Source organism: Pantherophis guttatus, chromosome 4, assembly GCF_059756535.1.
Source record: "Pantherophis guttatus breed Tessera chromosome 4, ASM5975653v1, whole genome shotgun sequence".
NCBI classification, from domain to species: Eukaryota; Metazoa; Chordata; class Lepidosauria; order Squamata; family Colubridae; genus Pantherophis; species Pantherophis guttatus.
The window spans coordinates 102,052,897-102,072,735 of NC_142066.1; the positions used below are offsets into that span (position 1 = coordinate 102,052,897).

The following is a 19,839-nucleotide window of genomic DNA, read 5'->3' on the forward strand; positions in this document are numbered from 1 at the left end:
AGAATGGCTAAATTAAGATCTGGACAGTTTGTGCATTATGATTTTTTAAAAGTTTAATTATTAGCAGTTAAAGATTTGATCATTTTAATGATAGAGAAAGTCAACAGCTTTTCTAAGAACAATACATACATTTGTTAACTTTTTGTCAACTAGTTAACAAATGTATGTAGGAAGCATACCAGAGTAGTAATGGGAGACTTTAACTATCCAGCTATCAACTGGGAGACAAACTCTGCGGCAAGTGGGAGATCAAACAAATTCCTAACTAACCTAGCCAACAACTTTGTCATCTAAAAGGCAGAGGAGGGAATTAAAAGTAAAGCTATACTGGACATAATTCTTACTAATAGAGAAGAAGTGATAGAGGGAGTGGAAGTTGCTGGAACCTTGGGTAAAAGTGACCATGTCATACTAGAATTCAATATAATGCAAACATAAACAATAAAAAATAATCCCTCCAGTGTCTTAAACTTTAAAAGAGCTGATTTTAACAAACATGGAGAGACCCTAGGAAAGATTCCATTGATGAAATCCATGGGGAAAACAACTTAAGAAGCATGGGAAAGTCTGAAAAATGCAATCATAAAAGCTCAGTCCAGGACAATACCACTTTTGGTATTCAAGAAGAAATTCAAGAAGAAACCAGCATGGCTGCACAAAGATCTCTCTGAAAGACTGAAAGACAAAAAGGACAAGTACAAAAATTGGAAAGAGGATCACATAACTAAGGCTGATTATCAGAAGATAACCAGAGCATGTAAAAATGAAATCCAGAAAGCAAAGGCTCAGAATGAACAAAGATTTGCAACAAAAATCAAAGATAATTTTTAAAAAATTTCTTTCAATATATCAATAACAAGAAAAAAAAATCAAGGAAATAGTAGGTCCGCTAAAGAGAGAAGGTGGCAAGGAAGTAACAGGTAGTAGGGAGAAAGCAGGGCTGATTAACTTGTTCTTTGCCTCAGTCTTTATGCAAAAAGAAATTAAACCCCAATGTACAAAAAAAACTACTGTAAAAGAAAAACTAGAAATTAAAATTAAAATAAGCAAGAAAATAGTAAGAGAACACCTATCTGACCTTGACATATATAAATCAGCTGGACCTGACAGATTACATCTCAGAGTTCTGAAGAAGCTGGCAGATGTTATCCCAGAACCACTATAACATATCTTTCAAAAATCCTGGAGCACCAGGGAAGTTCCTGAGGATTGAAAAAGGGCTGATGTGGTTTCCATCTTCAAGAAAGGCAAAAAAACAGACCCAGAAAACTACAGACCAGTCAGTCTAACATTAATAACTGGAAAGATCCTGGAAAACATAATCAAGAAACAGATCTACGAACAACTAGAAGCAAATAAAGTTATAAATAGTAGCCAGCATGAGTTTTTTAAAAACAGATCATGCAAACTAACTTATTTTATTCTTTGATAAAGTCACTAAATTAGTAGACCAGAGAAATGCTGTGGACATAGTATACTTAGGTTTCAGTAAGACATTTGACAAAGTAGACCACAACCTACTTCTTTGTAAACTAGAAAAATGTGGAATAGGTAACATCACTACCAGATGGATTTATAGCTGCTGACAAACCATACTCAACGAGTAGTCCTTAATGGTACATCATCAACATGGAGAGAAGTAGTAGAGGGGTACTACAAGGCTCTGTCTTAGGTCCAGTACTCTTCAATATCTTCATAAATTACTTAGATGAGGGAATAGAAGGGGAACTCATCAAATTTGCAGATGACACTAAACTGGCAGGAATAGCCCATATCCCAGAAGACAAACTCAGGATCCAAAAAGATCTTGAGAAACTTGAACATTGGGCCTATCCAACAAAATGAATTTTAATGTGGAGAAAAACAAAGTTTTACATTTAGTCAGGAAAACTCAAAGGTATAAGTACAGATTAGACGAGACCCAGCTCAAAAACAATAACTGAGAGAGGGACCTTGGAGTCCTAGTGGATGATCACTTGAATATGAGCCAACAGTGTGCAGCAGTCGCCAAAAAAGCTAATACAATCCTGGGTTGTATAAACAGAGACATAGAATCAATATCATGTGAAGTACTAGTACCACTTTATAAAACCCTAGTAAGACCATACCTGGATACTGCAACCAATTTTAGTCACCATACTACAAAAAAGGTGTTGAGAGTTTGGAAAAAGTTCAGAGAAGAACAAGTAAGATGATCAAGGCCTGAAGAATAAAACATATGAAGAATGGCTGTAGGATTTGGGTTTGGCTTGTCTAAAGAAAAGAAGAATTAGGACTGGCATGATAGCAATATTCCAGTATTTGAGGGGCTGCCACAAAAAAGAGGTGGTCAAATTATTCTACAAAGCACCAGAGGGCAGGTCAAGAAACAATGGCTGGAAACTGATCAAAGAGAGAAGCAACTTGGAATTAAGGAGGAACTTCCTAACAGTGAGGACAATTAACCAGTGGAACAGCTTTCCTGCAGAAATCGTGGATGCTCCATCACTGGAGGTTTTTAAGAAGAAATTAGATAGCCACTTATCTGAAATAGTGTAGGTTCTCCTGCTTGAACAGGGAGGACTAGAAGACCTCCAAGGTCCCTTCCCTCTATTCCATTCTAATTAGAAATATCATTACCTTCATGAAGGTCAGTTTTCATTTAAATTATTAGTTCCCCATATCTGGAATGATTCAGCACTGGAAGGAGTCTATAAAAGAATTCATTAGTATTCATGAACTCAATGTGACTTCCCCAGGATCCATTGCTAAATGAGAGAGAGAGAGAGAAGAAAAATAAGCCTGTTTTCAATAAAGCAGTAATAAATGAATGCAATGGTTACTAACCATTAAACCAGGAGGACCTCTTTGCCCACTAGGACCCTAAAAGAAGAAGGGAGAAAAAGCAGCTATACCAACTCATACTGAAGCAAGTTATAAAATATAGGCAGTTCTTGATTTACAACAACAATTGGGCTTGGAACTTCTGTTGCTCAACAAGGCAGTCATTAAGTGAGTTGCATCCAATTTATGACATTTTTTTCTGTGGTTGTTAAGCAAATCAACACAGTTGATAAGTGTATCTACTAGCTGTTAAGCAAATTAGGGTTTCTCCATTGACTGCTTGACAAAAGTCAGCTAGGATGGTGGCAATGGGGATTATGTGACCATGGAATGCTGCAACCATTATAAACTGTATGCTGGCTGCCAAGTGCCTGAATTTTGATCATATGATCAAGCAGTGGCAGTAAGGGGGCAGGAGCCTTAGGTGATGCAGATAAAAAACGAGCAGGTCTTTTCCCATTTCGTCTTGATATTTTTGACATCTTCTATAGCTCTCCTCATAATTATATATTCTTTTTTTTTACAGTGATCAATGATGCACCTTTCTTAGACTAAGGCATCTTAAAACTGAAGGAGAAAATATAATGGGGTGATAAAGAGGAAAAGACCAGGCTTGTACAGAAAAGGATTTAATAAGCTTAAGAGGTTTTTTCCTATTTGCCCAGGGCTGTGGTTGCCAAACTGTGTGCCACATCACTCAAGGGCATTGCAGCAAACTCACAGAAGTGTTGTAACACAGCAATGCTTGACAACCATGAGACACTATGTGAAGTGCAAGCTGAGGTGCACCGTGAAAAAATTACTGAGATACTAGGAGCTCCATAAACTTTTGGCAACTTGTGACTTTACTTTAGTCTAAAATTTAGCTAATTTTAGAATATTTTTAAGAGAGATTACATTTGAGAAAGGGAAGAGATTGTTTCCTTAACCATAGCTCTAGTGCAATGATGGTTAACCTTTTTTCTTGGGTGCCAAAAACATGTGTGTGTGATAATGTGTGTGTGCGTGCCCACACCCATAATGCAATGCCCCCATGCACGCCCTGCCCCTGCGTATGAGGGCACAATCCTCCCATGCTGCCACGCCTCCCTGCACAGGGGTGTGCAACCCCCCCCACATTCCCCCACCCCCCATGCATGCACATGTGACCCCCGCACTCCATTTTGGGCCTAGCAGGCCTCCCTGAAGCCTCCAGAGGCCGGAAACAGCCCATTTCTAGACTTCTGGTAGGCCCGTTTTTCGCCCTTCCAGAGCCTTCACATGAGCCCTGTACTTATCTGGCATCCAAAACAGGCCATGTGGAGACTCCTGGGAGGGGAGGGGCGGCATGGGCATTTGTGTGCGTCTCCCGCATGCATGGCAGAGACCCAAAAATCAGATGGCCGGTAGGAGGCACATGGGCATGTGTGGTGGAGCTGATCTAGTGCGTGCCCGCAGAAATGGCTCCATGTGCCACCTGTGGCACACGTACCATAGGTTCACCATCATGGCTCTAGTGTTTGCTATAACCATTTACTTTTTCTGTATATAAGTAGTCTTACATTAGCACCATTCTTGCCTGCTTCTCCTGGTTCTCCATCAGTCCCTGGTTCTCCCTGCAAAGGACAACAAGATTATTTAAAACACATTTGTGTCTTTTTTAAGTTCCACAGTATATTGGTGATGAATTCTGACCTGTGATTGAAGCAAATGTTTACAATATGGCCTGACTTCCTAAACCTCCTCACTACATGTTGCATACATTTCTAACACTACAACTGTGAGTGTATGTATGTGTGACTTGCAAATACATTTGCTACATGAACATGTCATGTGCATATATAAATCTGGTTCAGTCTAAAAAAGCCAAGTAACAGACACTTGCAAATTCAGTTCACACTGCCAATGGCATCTTGATTCAGATTGACTTCAACTAACTCTGGAAACCTGCCGAAATCCAGAGGAAACAATGAAACATAGTGTGCTTCCAACATTCGGACCTGAGATAAGATGGAGCCACTAGCCAGTCATTGAGTGGCTCTCACTTTTTATTTCTGACACTTCTGATACACCTGAGTCTCAAAATGAATTTTAATCAGCATTAATAAATGAATAAATAACATAGTGATTTAGTATCATAAGAGAACAAGAGAACAGACTAGTCAAAATATATAACATTATATTTAGAAATAACTAGGTACGCTCTTAATGATTTCTAGATGCTTGGATACCTGCTGTCCCATATTTCCTCTTTTACCCGGAGGACCAAGTTCATTGTTGTCAGATCCAGGAAACCCCTGAAAATAACAAACAAGCTCTTAACTAGTTTCCCAGACTTCTGCTTTTTCTACAGCTAAAAAAAAATGGGTTAGTGTAATACAGTATAATCTACTTTCATCTTAGTATAAATTAGGCTTTCAGTCAAAAGCAACAGATTAAATCACTGTGGTTGGCAAGGAAATCTTCCAATACAATCTGAGTAGGTAGATTCATGATTGAAGGTATAAATACTTTCATTTAAAGCAATTTCTATTCCCTTACCTTTAAAAAAATATAGCAATATTCTGAATTATTGGACCAAGTAATTTATTATGTTTCCAACAATGGACTGGGATACATTATGTCTTATAGTATACCTCTGCAAAATTGTATGTATGTTTATATGTATACAAGAAAGGTATAAGTGAAACATCATGCCATTTCAGTGAAATGGATTTCAGCAATAGTAACCTCATATAGCAAGCTGCAGATCCTCTGAAATGACAGGCATTAGGTCCTCCTGAACATAGAGTACTCTTCTGAGCTTGGATCTTGATTGACTCATGAGGTTTTCAATGCTTTGATCAATTTTTATATACATTTTGGTGTTTCCGTTGATCTTAATGTAAATGAAGCGGGCTCTGATAGATGATCACTGGATAACTTTCTATTCACTCTATTCTAAAGGCAGGAAATGCATCCGGTTGGAAAAATTACAAACTCAGCCAAAATCCTTTTGATACCTCTAGGAGGCCTCTAAGTTGTCAGAAGATAGGAACATTCTAATGACATACAGCTTAAAGCTTGGTTAGGTCAAGGGGATCCACATGAGTTAAAAGTCATCTATCAACAGAAGATAATTTGAATCTATGCTCCAGTAATTTACAGAAGAATTATGATTGTTTGGCAAGAATAATATAAAACTTTAATAATTAGGAAATGTCAATTAAATATAACAAATGTATATGACCATATAAGCTGCTGAGTTAACAGAATCCTTTGTCTTAGAAGTGTATAAAACCGTTGTAACGGAGTTCTCTCCTTGTTCAAAGCTTCATGTATAAAACTGGCTCTGAACCTTGCGCAATATACTGTCTCTGACTAACCTAGGAATGTTGTTTGGTCTCATCATTCCACAACATTTATGGCACCCTGGCAGATGGGACTAAGGAACAAAGAACTTTTGTTCTGCCAGACAGCCTGCCCCAGCGGGAACTAACGCCTCCCCAAGGAAAATCCACTGGCCGGCCATTAGGACTCCTTTGAAGTCCACGGAATCTTTCAATGAGGAAGCTGCCGTAAACCTGCTGGCGAAACAGGCTAGTCAAGAATCCTTAAAGGTTAGCCAGACACAGAGACTCAACATAAATAAAAAGAAAGAAAGGAAGGAAGGAAGAAAGAGAAAAAGAAAAAAGAAAAAAGAAAAAAGAAAAAAGAAAAAAGAAAAAAGAAAAAAGAAAAAGAAATAGGAGGAAAACAGGTAAGTATAAGTCAGGGAGTTCAAGTCTCTCTGTTAAGAAATACCCACCAATTTAGTGGTGGAAGAGGGGCCTGATCACCCCCCTAGGAGACAAGGCATCATCCTAAAGTCTCTGGTGAGGAGTTCAAGTCTCCTATTGAGATTTCAAGTCTCTAGTAAGGAATTAAGGAACTAAGTATTGTGTGTGATTTTATGTGTGGTAAGAGAAAAGAATTAATTGCAGTGTTATAAACATTCTGATAAATTGTCATTTGTAAAAAGCCAGAGAACTCTGAAAGAACTAAGAATAAAGAAGAAATTGTTTACTGTTCTTCCCACCCGGGGTTTAGCAGGCAGTAAAAAGGTAAAGCCTGTCTAAATGGGAAGACTCAGATAATTTGACTTGATCAATTTGGTGTGATTTCTGTTAAAACAATTCCTGGATGTGCATCTATAATGATAGTGTGTAAAATTGAATGGGATTGAATTGATTGTGAGATGTTTGGCTGGCCAGCAAATTAAGTAAACTTGTGCTTGAAGCTGTGGGAAATGTTTGATGATATGTGTGCATGTGTATGTATGTAATCATTTCCAAACCTGCAGGGAAGATGAAATCCTCTAATAATAGTGGCTTGTGAAAAAGCTCACTGAAATAATTGTAATGATTGGTTTGCATGAAGTGGGATTTTTGTATGTGAAATTAGTTTATACAAGAAGTCTGATTGCAGTACAAATATGAATGTATGTGTGTGAGGTGTCCTGAAGCTTATAAGGAATGATAAAGTGAAGTGATCTTGAGCCTTGTGAATGCCTGTGTGTTGATAATGTGGGAAATTAGAGAGAAATGCAGAAGGTTGTGTTGTTGAAAGGATGCTGAGAGGCGAAAAGAGATGAGAATTCTATGTAGTTTAAACATTTTTTTCCTCTCCCTCCCCCCACTTCCTTTGGAGGAGAGAAGCAGGAAAAGGGTGGGTTACTGGGCTTTTCAGCATCTCCCTCTCTGCTGAATGAGCATGAGAAAGGAGGGGGAAGTGGGTGATCGCCTTATTTTCAGTTTCTTTAATTTGCATATGAAAGCTTTTCTGTTCTGAATACAATTTTGATTTTATTTTTTCTGGAAATTTTTGAGGTTTAAAACGCTTAATTAAACCTATATAAAAGAAAGGATTTTGTAAGATTTTTTTTGAATCTGACTTGCATTTTACTAAAGGCAGAGAATTGAAGCTAAAGTTTGATCCAAATATATTTCAGAGCATTGATCCAAAGTACCTCATTTAGATTGTTTGTTTTATTTTTAATGTCCTTATGTCTGTGTGCATTTTGAATGCTTAGGTGCTCCATCATATGGCATTGTTTGTTTGTTAGCAGCATAAGTGGTTGCCCTTTTAGAATTTGTTACAGAGATGGGTTACAATAGTAGAAGGGTGAGAGGAAGTTGCCTTTAAGTTGGTCCGCACAGACTTGTGCCGACTTGGAAATCAGGAGGAATTGAATGTTTTATAAGAAGAAGGAGTTAGAGAAAATAGAATTGATGGAAGGGAGAAGGTATGTAATTTGTTTTTGGAAAGTTATGGATGTTGTATAAGAGGAAGTGGTGTTTTTGGTTGACAGAGATCAGTTTAAGTGAACAAAGCATTTGAATACACTTAATTAGTGAAGGGAGTGTTGGAAGATATGAGAAGCTCAATATTAAAAGAGCAAGGAAATTCCCCTAAAGAAAATAAGCAGAAACTCAGGCAGAGTTTCAGCCCCCACCTTTACCAATGGGCCATTAAGAAGCTGAGACGGCCACCTTATTTTCCACAACAAAGAAAAAAAATTACAGGGGGCTGGGAGGAGCAGAGAGTGGACTGTGAAGCTGTTGCTTGTTTGCCAGATCCGGGACAGAGGAGCCTGATCACAGACAAGGACAGGATTTGGGCACCATGGAACGGTCACACACACAAATCAAAGAATTCACATCAAAAGACTTTAAAGGGTCACATAGAAAATCAAAAGATGTTTTAGAATAAAAAAAAAGGTTACTCTTATAGTTAAGACGGGCTGGCCTCGGGACTTCCTGTTGGCACCGCAGGCTCCGTGGATGGTCATTTTTGACCGCCAGCCCTGCGTCTCCGTAAAAGCCGTTTTGACAGTGCAAATCAGCTGTCAAACGGCTGAAAAAACTCTCCTTCAGGAAAAGAAGGAGAGGAGAGCTGGTGGGCGAGAGTAGAGCCCCCCGAAAGCCCTCTGGATCATTTCCAGAGGCTTGGAGGGTGTGAGCTCCTCAGGCAGCCCGCCAAGAAGCTCCGGAGCCAGGACGTCCCTGCAAAAGCAGGGAGAGAAGCCGCGATCTGATCCTGCTTTTAAAACGTGAGTTTTACTGATCCCAAGCGCAGGCAGAGCGGAAAACAAGAGAACAAGCCTTAAAAATACAGAGCTTAACTTCAAAGTTACTTTGTTTCGATCTGAATCTTGAGCTGAAGGCGGAAGATGGCGTCTTTGTCAGGGCTTTGAAAGTGAAAGCCTGAAACGAAAGTGCTTGAGAACTTTGCGCTGGGAGAGTGGATTGGCTGCCTATTAACTGCTGGGAACAGAGAGTGCGGAGGGAAGAGAACAAGGGGAAAAAAACTACTTTGTCTGGCAACTCAGAGACTTTAAATTAACATCATTAAAGACTTTGTCGTTTTCAAAGAAAAAGGGGGGGGGAGGAAAAAAAGAAAAAAAATGGCTTCTAAGCAAGTGAAACCAGGAGTTGCTAAAGGAGGGGGAGGCTTCCCAGTTGTGTAAGTGGTGACACAGAAAGCACAACTTCCAGCTGATTCACAGAGCCAGAGCCAGAGTCAAGAAGCAGCACTTAATGATTTTAAGGAAGCTATGAAAGAAGCCATGAATAATCAAGCAATAGCAATGAGAAAAGCAATGAACAATTTAACTTTACTTGTTGAAGGAAATTTAAGAAAATAGAGGAAGATATAGGTTCGATCAAGGGAGCAGTTGCAAAGGAGCATGATAAAATAAGAGATGATATCGTTTTTGCTGTATCAGGACTCTCAAATCTTGTTATCCAGCTTGATGGGAAAGTTGAAGAAATTAATGAAGCCAATTTAAATCTGGAGAGCAAAATGGGTGATGTCATGACTAGAACAGAGAAACTGGATGATGAATTGGTAATGTTGCAATACAGATCTATGGAGTTTGCTCTGAGACTGAGAGGCCTGAAGGAAAATAGCAAAGAAAATTTAAAAGACATTTGTGCTGATGCTATGGCTGAGATAATTAAAGAAAAACCAGAAGATGTGGCAATCCAAATTGACAAAATTTACAGGATTAATTCCTGGTTGGCAAAACAAAGACAGCTGCCACAAGATGTGGTGATTTATTTCACATCTAGGAGGATCAGAAATGAAATTTTACAAGCTTCTTACAATAATAAAGTTCAGGTGGCTGGGCAAGAGGTGGTGGTTTTGAAAGAAATTCCTCCAAAGATGTTGAGGAGCAGGAAAGACTTTGGCTTTTTGGTAAATGAGCTGAGAAATCAACAGGTGGCATATAGATGGGATGTTCCAACTGGTCTAATAGTGACTTATAAAGGAGAAAGATATCGACTAAACACAGTTTTGAAGGCAAAAGATTTTTATGTAAACGTGCTACAGGCTGGATACCCACCCTCACCGGGGGGGGAAGGAAGAAAATGGAGATGATACAACAAGGAAAAGATGGAAAACAGATACAAACCTACGCTGAAGCTGCAGCTGGAGGAATTATTATGGAAGAAGATATGGATCTTGGGGGTTTACCCCCAACTTTGGAACCACCTAAGAATGGAGAGCGAAAACACAACGACTGACCCGAGCAACCTATAAATTGCAACAACAACAACCAAAAGGGCAACAATCTCAAGATTCATCTCAAGTAGTACAAAAAACAGAAGCAGTGGGGGGAGCTAGGCCGAAGAGTAAGGTGGAGGAGGAGCTTCAGCTGATGCTTACAAGGCTTCAAAAGGCTAAAGATGGCAACTAAATTCCTATCTTGGAATGTTAATGGCCTAAACTCTCCACAAAAAAGAAAGAAAGTATTTCACTACTTGAAACAATTTAACAACGATGTTATTTGCTTACAAGAAACACATATTAGATTATCAGACTAAAAATATTTGATAAACTCAAGATTAGGTACAAATTTTGTGGCATCAGCGCCAGAGAAGAAAAATGGATTAGTCATATATGTAAGGAAAGGACTATCAGTTAATTTAATTGAGGCAGATGATCAAGGAAGATATATTGCAATTGAGTTATTGACACAGTCTGGAAAAATGCTTCTTATCAGAATATATGCCCCTAACCAGCAACAGAACAAGTTTTATAAATTTTTACATACTAAAATAATACAGTGGGATTATAAATCTTTTATACTAATGGGTGACTGGAATGGAGTAATTGATACGCACAAAGATAAAAAAAGCTTATCAAAGACTTCAGCATGTGCAAAACTACCTACATCTTTTTTTGATATGATGGAAGATATAGAATTGAGAGATATCTGGAGAGAACGTAACCTGGAGGAAAAAGATTTTACCTTTTTTTCTGATAGACATCGATCCTTCTCCAGGATTGATTTTATACTAATCACAAATGATTTTATTTCCAGGCTGAAGACGACAAAGATATTTCCAAGAACTTTAACTGATCATAGTCCAGTCTGGATTGAATTCGAACAGGAGAGGGGAGAAAGGAGGTCTTGGAGGTTGAATGAAAACTTATTCAGATATGAAGAAAATGTAAAGGAGCTTAAAAAACAGATGAGAGAATTTTTTGTTATTAACATGAATAAGGGTACTCCTATGGAAATTGTTTGGGATGCTAGTAAGGCTTATATGAGGGGTATCTTAATACATATGAATAATAAATATAGATCAAAACAACAGAAGAAGCTAAAGAGATAGAGGAAGAAATAAAAAAGAAAGAACAATTACTTATATCTAATCCAGGAGATAAGAAAGTAAAAGAAACAATAAACATACTACGAGGACAATTCAATATGTTAATGGCTGATCAGGTGGCAACTAGTTTACAATATGCTAAACATAATACATTTTGTAATTCCAATAAACCACGTAGGTGGTTGGCCTACATGTTGAGGAAAAAATAGAAAGCACGAGTCATTAGTAAGATAGAATATAGAGGTAAGAAAATTTACCAACAGAATTTGATTAAAAAGGTTTTTTTGGAATTTTATACAAAGCTATATGCTAGTGACTCAATACAAGGTATAGATATAGATAAATATTTAAAGGAAGGGAATATTTTGGAACTAACGTTGCAACAGAGGGAAGGATTGAATCAACCAATAACTTCGGAGGAGATTATTGCGGCAATTAAGCAGTTAAAAATAGGGAAAGCTCCAGGAACAGATGGACTAACAGCTGTTTATTATAAGAACTTATAGCTTGAAATGGTAGAGCCGCTTAAAACTTTATTTTGTAAAATTCAATCAGGGGGAGGAGTCCCACCCTCTTGGAGAACAGCTTTTGTTTCATTGATTCCGAAGGAAGATCAAAACTGTACCAAACCTGAAAATTTTAGGCCAATTTCACTTTTGAATACGGATTACAAAATTTTTGCTAAGATACTATCAAATAGACTAATGCCAGTTATGCAACAAATTATTCACAATGACCAATCAGGTTTTATAAAAAGGAGACAGATGAAATATAATGTTAGGCAAATTATAAACTTATTGGAATATTTGGAGAAAAATAATCAGGTCCCTGCAGTGTTTATATTCGTGGATGCAGAGAAAGCATTTGATCAATTGAACTGGCAATTTTTGTTTAAAATAGTAGAAAAAATGCACTTTGGGGAGTATTTCATACACTCAATTAGAGCAATATATCAGGAACAAACAGCACAAATAATAATCAATGGAGGTTTAACAGATGTGTTTAAAATTGAGAAAGGTATGAGGCAGGGTTGTCCATTGTCGCCATTGTTGTTTATTTTAACTTTAGAAGTCTTGCTGAATAAGATACGCGATTCTGACAAAATAAAAGGAATTGTAATTAGACAGCAGGATTATAGATTAAGAGCATTTGCAGACGACCTGGTTCTTACTTTATCTCAACCTATAGAAGTGGCTCCCTATATGTTGGATATGGTAGCTGAATATGGTAAAGTATCTGGATTCAAAGTAAATTTACACAAGACAAAGATGATAACTAAGAATTTATCTATAACTCAAAAGAGAAGAGTTAGGGAGGATAACGGGGTTTGAAGTAGTTAAAAAGGTTAAGTATCTAGGAGTATATATTGCAGCCTCAAATACGAAATTGTATAAAAACAATTATGAAATTCTTTGGCAAAAAGTACAGAAAGAAATGGAAAAATGGAAAAAGTTACAACTATCACTACTGGGAAGGATAGCAGCAATAAAAATGAATGTATTACCTAGGTTTTTATTTTTGTTTCAAATGATACCAGTGCTTTAAAAAGATGGAAATCTGATGGAATGGCAGAAAGGGGTTAATACTTTTATTTGGGCTGGGAAGAAACCAAGAGTGAAACTGAAAATTATACAGGTTATACGTGAGAGAGGAGGTCTTAAAATGCCTAATTTAAGATTGTATTATGAAGCTGCAGCTTTATCACAAATTAGTGACTGGTTTAACTTAACTGAAGAAAGAATGTTAAATATAGAAGGTTATGATTTGTTATATGGATGGCATGCTTACTTGTTGTATGAAAAAAAAGTGGATAAAGTGTTTAAGGGTCATATACTTAGAAATGCATTGTTGAGGGTGTGGAAAAAGTACCAATATAAGCTGAATTACAAGATACCTATATGGGCAAACCCCAGACATGTAATAGAAAATATAAGTACAGAGCAAAGAATAGAGGTGATTACTTATAAAGAGCTTCTTCTTTTGGAAAGGGGTAAGTTGCAATTGAAATCTCTAGAGGAATTAAAAGAAGAAGGGATAATTTTTACTTGGTTTCAGTATGGTCAGCTCCAAGCTAAATGGAGGGAGGATCAAAAAATTGGGGTTACGAAAATGAGGAAAATTTGGTGAAACAAATTAGAGATCAAAGTCAGATGCATATTAAAAGGTTGTATAATGCATTATTGGAAATAGACTCAGAAACTGAATTGGTTAAAGATTGTATGATTAAATGAGCACAAAACTTTCAGGAACCAGTGATGATGGAAACATGGGAAAAGATCTGGGTCAGAAATGTTAAATTTACGCAAGCACAAAATTTGAGAGAGAATTTTTATAAAATGTTTTATAGATGGCACTTAGATCCTAAGAAATTATCATGTATGTACTCGAATTTGCAAGCTAAATGTTGGAGATGTGAATGTAATTCTATTCTATTCTATTAATCAAATTTCTATACCGCCCTACTCCCGAAGGACTCAGGGCGGTGAACAGCCAAGATAAAATACAGATAATACAAATATTAAAAAATCCCTTAAAATTATTAAATATTTCGGCCGAAACACAGATTAAAACACCGAATTTGTAAAATCACGAATTAAAAAATTTAAAAATTTAAAAGATGGGAGTTAGGCCAGGCCAGCTTGCTGAAATAGAAAAGTTTTGAGAGCACGGCGAAACGTGCGCAGGTCCGGGATCTTCCGTATCTCTGGGGGGAGCTCGTTCCAGATGGTAGGTGCCCCCACAGAGAAGGCTCTCCCCCTGGGGGCCACCAGTCGACACTGTTTGGCCGACGGCACCCTGAGGAGCCCCTCTCTATGGGAGCGTACTGGTCGGTGAGAGGCTATTGGTAGCAGAAGGCGGTCTCGTAGATACCCCGGTCCGATGCCATGGAGCGCTCTAAAGGTGGTAACCAAAACCTTGAAGCGCACCCGGAAGACTACCGGGAGCCAGTGCAGCTCGCACAGGAGGGGGGTCACATGGGAGCGCCACGTCGCTCCCATAACCACCCGCGCGGCCGCATTCTGGACCAGCTGGAGCCTCCGGGTGCTCCTCAAGGGGAGCCCCATGTAGAGAGCATTGCAGTAGTCCAAGCGGGAAGTAACGAGAGCATGAGTGACCGTATTTAACGAGTCCCGATCCAGAAAGGGACTCAACTGGCGAATCAGGCGGACCTGATAAAAAGTCCCCCTGGCCACGGCCGTCATGTGCTCTTCTAAAGACAGCCGTGAGTCCAGGAGGACACCCAAGTTGCGAACCCTCTCCGTGGGGGCCAGTGACTCGCCCCCAATAGTCAGTGATGGCACCAACTGACTATATCGGGATGTCGGAAACCACAGCCACTCGGTCTTGGATGGGTTGAGCCTGAGTCTGTTTCTCCCCATCCAGATCCGCACGGCCTCCAGGCACCGGGACATCACTTCAAGGGCATCATTGGGGTGGTCTGGGGTGGAGATGTACAGCTGAGCATCATCAGCGTACAGATGGCATCGCACCTCAAAACCACGGATGATCTCACCCAGCGGCTTCACATAAATGTTGAACAGGAGCGGCGAGAGGACCGACCCTTGCAGCACCCCGCAAGCAAGGCACCTCAAGGTCGACCTCTGCCCCCCTGTCAACACAGACTGCGACCGGTCAGAGAGAAAGGAGGAGAACCACCGTAGGACGGTGCCCCCCACCCCTAACTCCTCTAGCCGGTGCAGCATGATACCATGGTCGATGGTATCAAAAGCCGCTGAGAGGTCTAATAGGACCAGGACAGAGGAACAACCCCTGTCCCGAGCCCTCCAGAGATCATCAACCAACGCGACCAATGCCGTTTCCGTGCTGTACCCAGGCCTGAAGCCCGACTGGAACGGATCCAGATACGACGATTCATCCAGGTACTGGGGGAGCTGTCACGCTACCACACTCTCAACAACCTTCGCAACGAAGCGAAGGTTGGAGACTGGACGATAATTTGCCAACACTGCCGGGTCCAGGGAAGGTTTCTTGAGGAGAGGCCTCACCACCGCCTCTTTCAAGGCGGCAGGGAAGACACCCTCACTCAAGGAAGCATTTATAATCCCCTGGAGCCAGCCTCGTGTAACCTCCCGAGAGGCCAGCACCAACCAGGAGGGACACGGGTCCAGTAAACATGTGGCTGCGCTCAGTCTGCCCAGTATCCTGTCCACGTCTTCGGGCGTCACAGAATCAAACTCTTCCCAGATAATACTCACAAGACCTGCCTCTGTCCTCCCCGCTGAATCTACCCAGTCAGAGTCCAGATGTTCCCGAATCTGAGCAATTTTGTCATACATATACTGTACAAAATCCTCGGCTCTACCCTCCAAGGGGTCCTCCCGCGCTTCCTGGTGGAGCAGGGAGCGGGTCACCCTAAACAGGGCGGCCGGGCGATTATCTGATGACGCAATAAGAGTGGCAAAATAGTTATACTTCGCCACTTTTATCACCACCAGGTAGGTCTTAATATGAGACCTTACCAGTGTTCGGTCAGATTCAGAATGGCTGGCCCTCCAACCACTCTCCAGGCATCTTTTCCGGCGCTTCATCTCCCTCAGCTCCTCGGTGAACCAAGGAGCCAGGCGAGATCGACGCCGGGTCAGAGGCCGCAAAGGCACGACCCGATCCAAAGCTCCAGCAGCCGCCCTATCCCAGGCGGCCACCAGCTCCTCAGTCGAGCCGTGTGCCAGAGCCTCAGGAAATGGCCCAAGCTCCGTCTGGAACCTATCAGGATCCATCAGGCGCCTGGGGCGGTACCACCTCAATGCTTCCGCCTCCCTGCAGCTGGGTGCAGCGGTTCGAAGGTCAAAGCGAAGGAGGGAGTGATCTGACCATGACAAGGGCTCGATCACTATATCCCCTATCTCAAGATCACTCAACCACTGACCAGAGACAAAAACCAGGTCTAGCGTGTTTCCCCCCGTGTGAGTAGGGCCATGAACTAACTGGGCTAGGTCCATAGCCGTCATGGAAGCCATGAACTCCCGAGCCACCTCAGACGCCTCACCGACGGATGGCAGGTTAAAATCCCCCATGACCATAAGCCTGGGGGTGTCAACCGCCACCGCGGCTATAACGTTGAGCAGCTCGGGCAGGGCTGCCGTCACGTGGCAGGGAGCCAGGTACGTAACCAGCACACCCATCTGCACCCCATGACCCCACATCACAAGGAGGGACTCACAACCAGCCGTCTGAGGAACAGTGACCTCCCTCGGACCAAGACCTTCTCTAATGACAACCGCCACCCCCCCGCCCCTCCCCTGTGTCCTCGGCTGATGGAATGCGCGGAAACCGGGTGGGCACATCTCAATGAGGGGGACCCCCCCTCCTGGCCCAACCAGGTCTCCGTAATACCCGCCAGGTCCGCTCCCCCCTCCTGAACAAGATCACAAATGAGGGGGGCTTTATTTACCACGGACCGGGCATTGCACAGCATCAGCCGAAGGCCCAGGGCCTGAGGGTCTGTGCAACCTGGGGAACGAGGGGAGCATTGGAGGCCGGAGCGCGCCACTGCTTGGAGCCAGCGGGCGCGCGCTCCCACAACCTGATGTGGCCCCCTGCTCCCGCCATATCTGCCCCTCCCACCCACAGTACTGATGTAATGACCATCCATAACACAAGCTCTAACCCCCTCCTTGACCCCGGTTCCCGCATCTCTAGTGCCGTGCTCTTCAGCCGGCTCTGGCCTCCTCCCCGACAGGTTCTCCCCCAAACCCACCGAACCCATCCCCCTCCCAGAAACCTTTAAAACCTTATCTAAAAATTTCCCCAAAAAACCCCACAACTCCCTCCTCGCCACATGCCACCTCTCGGGATTCCAAAATCCGTCATCAAGGTAGGCCCTCGATAGTGAGGAGGGCCAAACCTGCGAGAGGGGGGAGTCTCGCAGCGCAAGCAGGTCAGCAGCCGTAAACATCGCACAAAACAGAGATGGAGATTCAACTGGTCAGGGCTTCACCAGATCGTCCAATAATACTGGGTCAAAGTAGATCTTCATATCAGGAGCTGGTTCACTGCCCTCTCACGACAGTGAAAGGGGCCAGTGACATCCCCCCACGTCTGGATGATAATTATCCCAGTCACCCTCTCACAGTGACTGGGGCAGATGACACCGACAATAAAGTCACAATAGTCCATCCTTTCATCTGGCGGATGACAAACAGCCCCCTCAGCACCTGCACACCGTTTTGCCCAGTTCTCCTCCAGTTTGGGGTCGCACAAGAAGCCAGCAATTTGTAAAGTTATTAAAGACAATGATGATAATCCCACAGGCACAAGTTCTTCCCTGGGGCAAAAGTAGGGATAGCAGACAAAAAAACCCAGTCCAAGTCCAAGGGTGGGAGGCCATCAAAGGCCAACACCCACACATACCTGGGGAAAGAAAGTGGGGGAGGAGAAGCCACCTAAGGCGACCGATAGAGCCCTGGTCAGCCTCCCGCGTCTCCTGTCCCAAGACTCCCCAAATCCCCAGTCTCAGCTCTGATGACAAACAAACCCTGGATAACAGGGGTCAAGGCTCAAAAAAGAGCAGATGGTAATCCTGAGGGCAAGGCAAGGCTGTCCGTATTCCCCCATCCACCTGCTGCAAGTTCTTTCCTCAGCCGGATGATCTGTGGCTGCCATTGCCTTCCGCCGCCGCTGCCGCCACCACCGCCGCGGCCGGCTCGCAACCGGCACCCTGGGCTCCCCATGGCACCCCCAGGACCCCCGAAAAACGTCAGGAGAGCATCCCAGAGATCCGTGAGGGGCGAGGGGATGAAGGGCACCTCCAAACCGCCACCGCATAGCAATGCCGACCGCCGCCGAACGCTCCGGCTTCCATTCCTCCCGGCGCTGACAAGCCGGAAACAGCTGTTTTTAACAGGCTGCCGCCCCATCTCCCGCGGCGGCTTCAAACAGCGCGTCCCGCCCTGCCCTGATATTCCGGAGGGCGAAAAAGCCTTCAGCAGTCAGGGCGGGCATTCCCTCATTGGGACTGGAGACGGAGATAGTTAAAGCGGCTCCTGAAGACCCCTGACACCAGCGACCTCTCCATCTCCTCAGCGGAGCTCAGCCGACCGCCGCCATCTTGGGACACGCCGGAACTGATCTTTTTTTAATGATGCAACCTATTATCATATATGGTAGACTTGCAAGAAAATCAAGGCATTTTGGATAAAAATTTGGTGGGTGATGCAGAACATTTTGAAAAGAAGGTTGAAATTTACTCCTCAATTGTTTCTATTGGGTATAACTACAGACTGTACAGTTTCAGAGACTAAATTGATTTTGAACTTAATATCAGCAGCTAGGCTGCTGGTAGCTCAATATTGGAAGAAAGACTCTTTGCCTACTATTGAAGAATGGACATTGAAAGTAACAAATCTAGCAGAAATGGTGAAAATCTCGGCGTACTTGAAGGACCACACGCAAGAAAGATATGTATCGGAATGGAGAAGATGGATTGATTATATTCAAAATAAGTATCAGACAAAAAAATATCAAATAGCTTATGAATGACTGTTAGTATTAGAAGTATTTGGTTATCGATAGTGGAGTTAAGGTTTCAGTGGGGGAGGTAGTACTTTGAGGATAAGTAGCTTAATCTAGTTTATGTTTGACTAAATGAAACACCTTGTATTTTACTCTGGGAAGTCGGGAGGGAGGGTGGGATGAAAGGGGGCAAAGGGTGGGGGGTACGGGGGGGGGGAAATCTTTCTTTTTTGTAAAACTTTTCAATAATAATAAAAAAAAGACGGGCTGGCCTCGGAACGCTGTGCTTGTGTTTGTTTCTTGCCTGCCTTCCTAGAAACAATAAACTGAATCTCCTCTCGAGCAGCTGACCTCCAATCATTTCGAAGTAATCTCCCAGCCGGGAGTTTTGAATTCAGGAAGGGAAAGCTCTGCCTTTCAACAATCCTTAAAGGAAAAGGCTTCTTTTTTCCTTCCAACAGGAGTAGAAAAAAATTGCTCCTGATAGAATAGAAGGAGTGGCGTCTCAGCCTCTATCTATAAACAAGCAAAAATTAAGACAATTCTATGCAAAATTAATTGAATCTGGACCCTGGAGTTTAAAATGGGAGGGACATGAAAGGGGAAGCCTTGAAAATTTGAAACAAGCTTTAACCAAGGCTCCTGTATTAAGTTTACTAAATTTGGAAAAGCCATTCAATCTCTTTGTAAACACAGAAAATTGAATTGCACAAGGGGTGTTGGCTCAGAAAGTAGGAAATTGACCTTTGGGGGAGCCCTTATTGTAAGCACCCCACATCACGTCAGAACCATCCTTCAGCAAACAGCAGGGTGGTGGTTCACTTATTCCAGAAGTCTAAAAAAATGAAACAATTTTAATGCAGCAGACAGACTTGATTGTAACTACAGATCACAATTTGAATCAAGCACAGTTCTTAGCCAACAC

General features: G+C 42.1%; 1 protein-coding gene across 3 annotated transcripts in view; it reads right to left on the minus strand.

The window, feature by feature from the left end:
* LOC117656046 (collagen alpha-4(VI) chain-like) overlaps positions 1 to 19,839 on the minus strand; it is a 184,349-nt gene that overhangs the window by 63,557 nt on the left and 100,953 nt on the right. For all 3 annotated transcript variants that reach the window (XM_087894216.1, XM_060683019.2, XM_087894217.1), the window contains exons 23-25: positions 5,034 to 5,099; positions 4,365 to 4,418; positions 2,827 to 2,862 (exon numbers count right to left, since the gene is read on the minus strand). In XM_087894216.1, the coding sequence (XP_087750342.1) occupies positions 2,827 to 2,862; positions 4,365 to 4,418; positions 5,034 to 5,099 (156 nt within the window). The remainder of the gene's footprint in view (positions 1 to 2,826; positions 2,863 to 4,364; positions 4,419 to 5,033; positions 5,100 to 19,839) is intronic.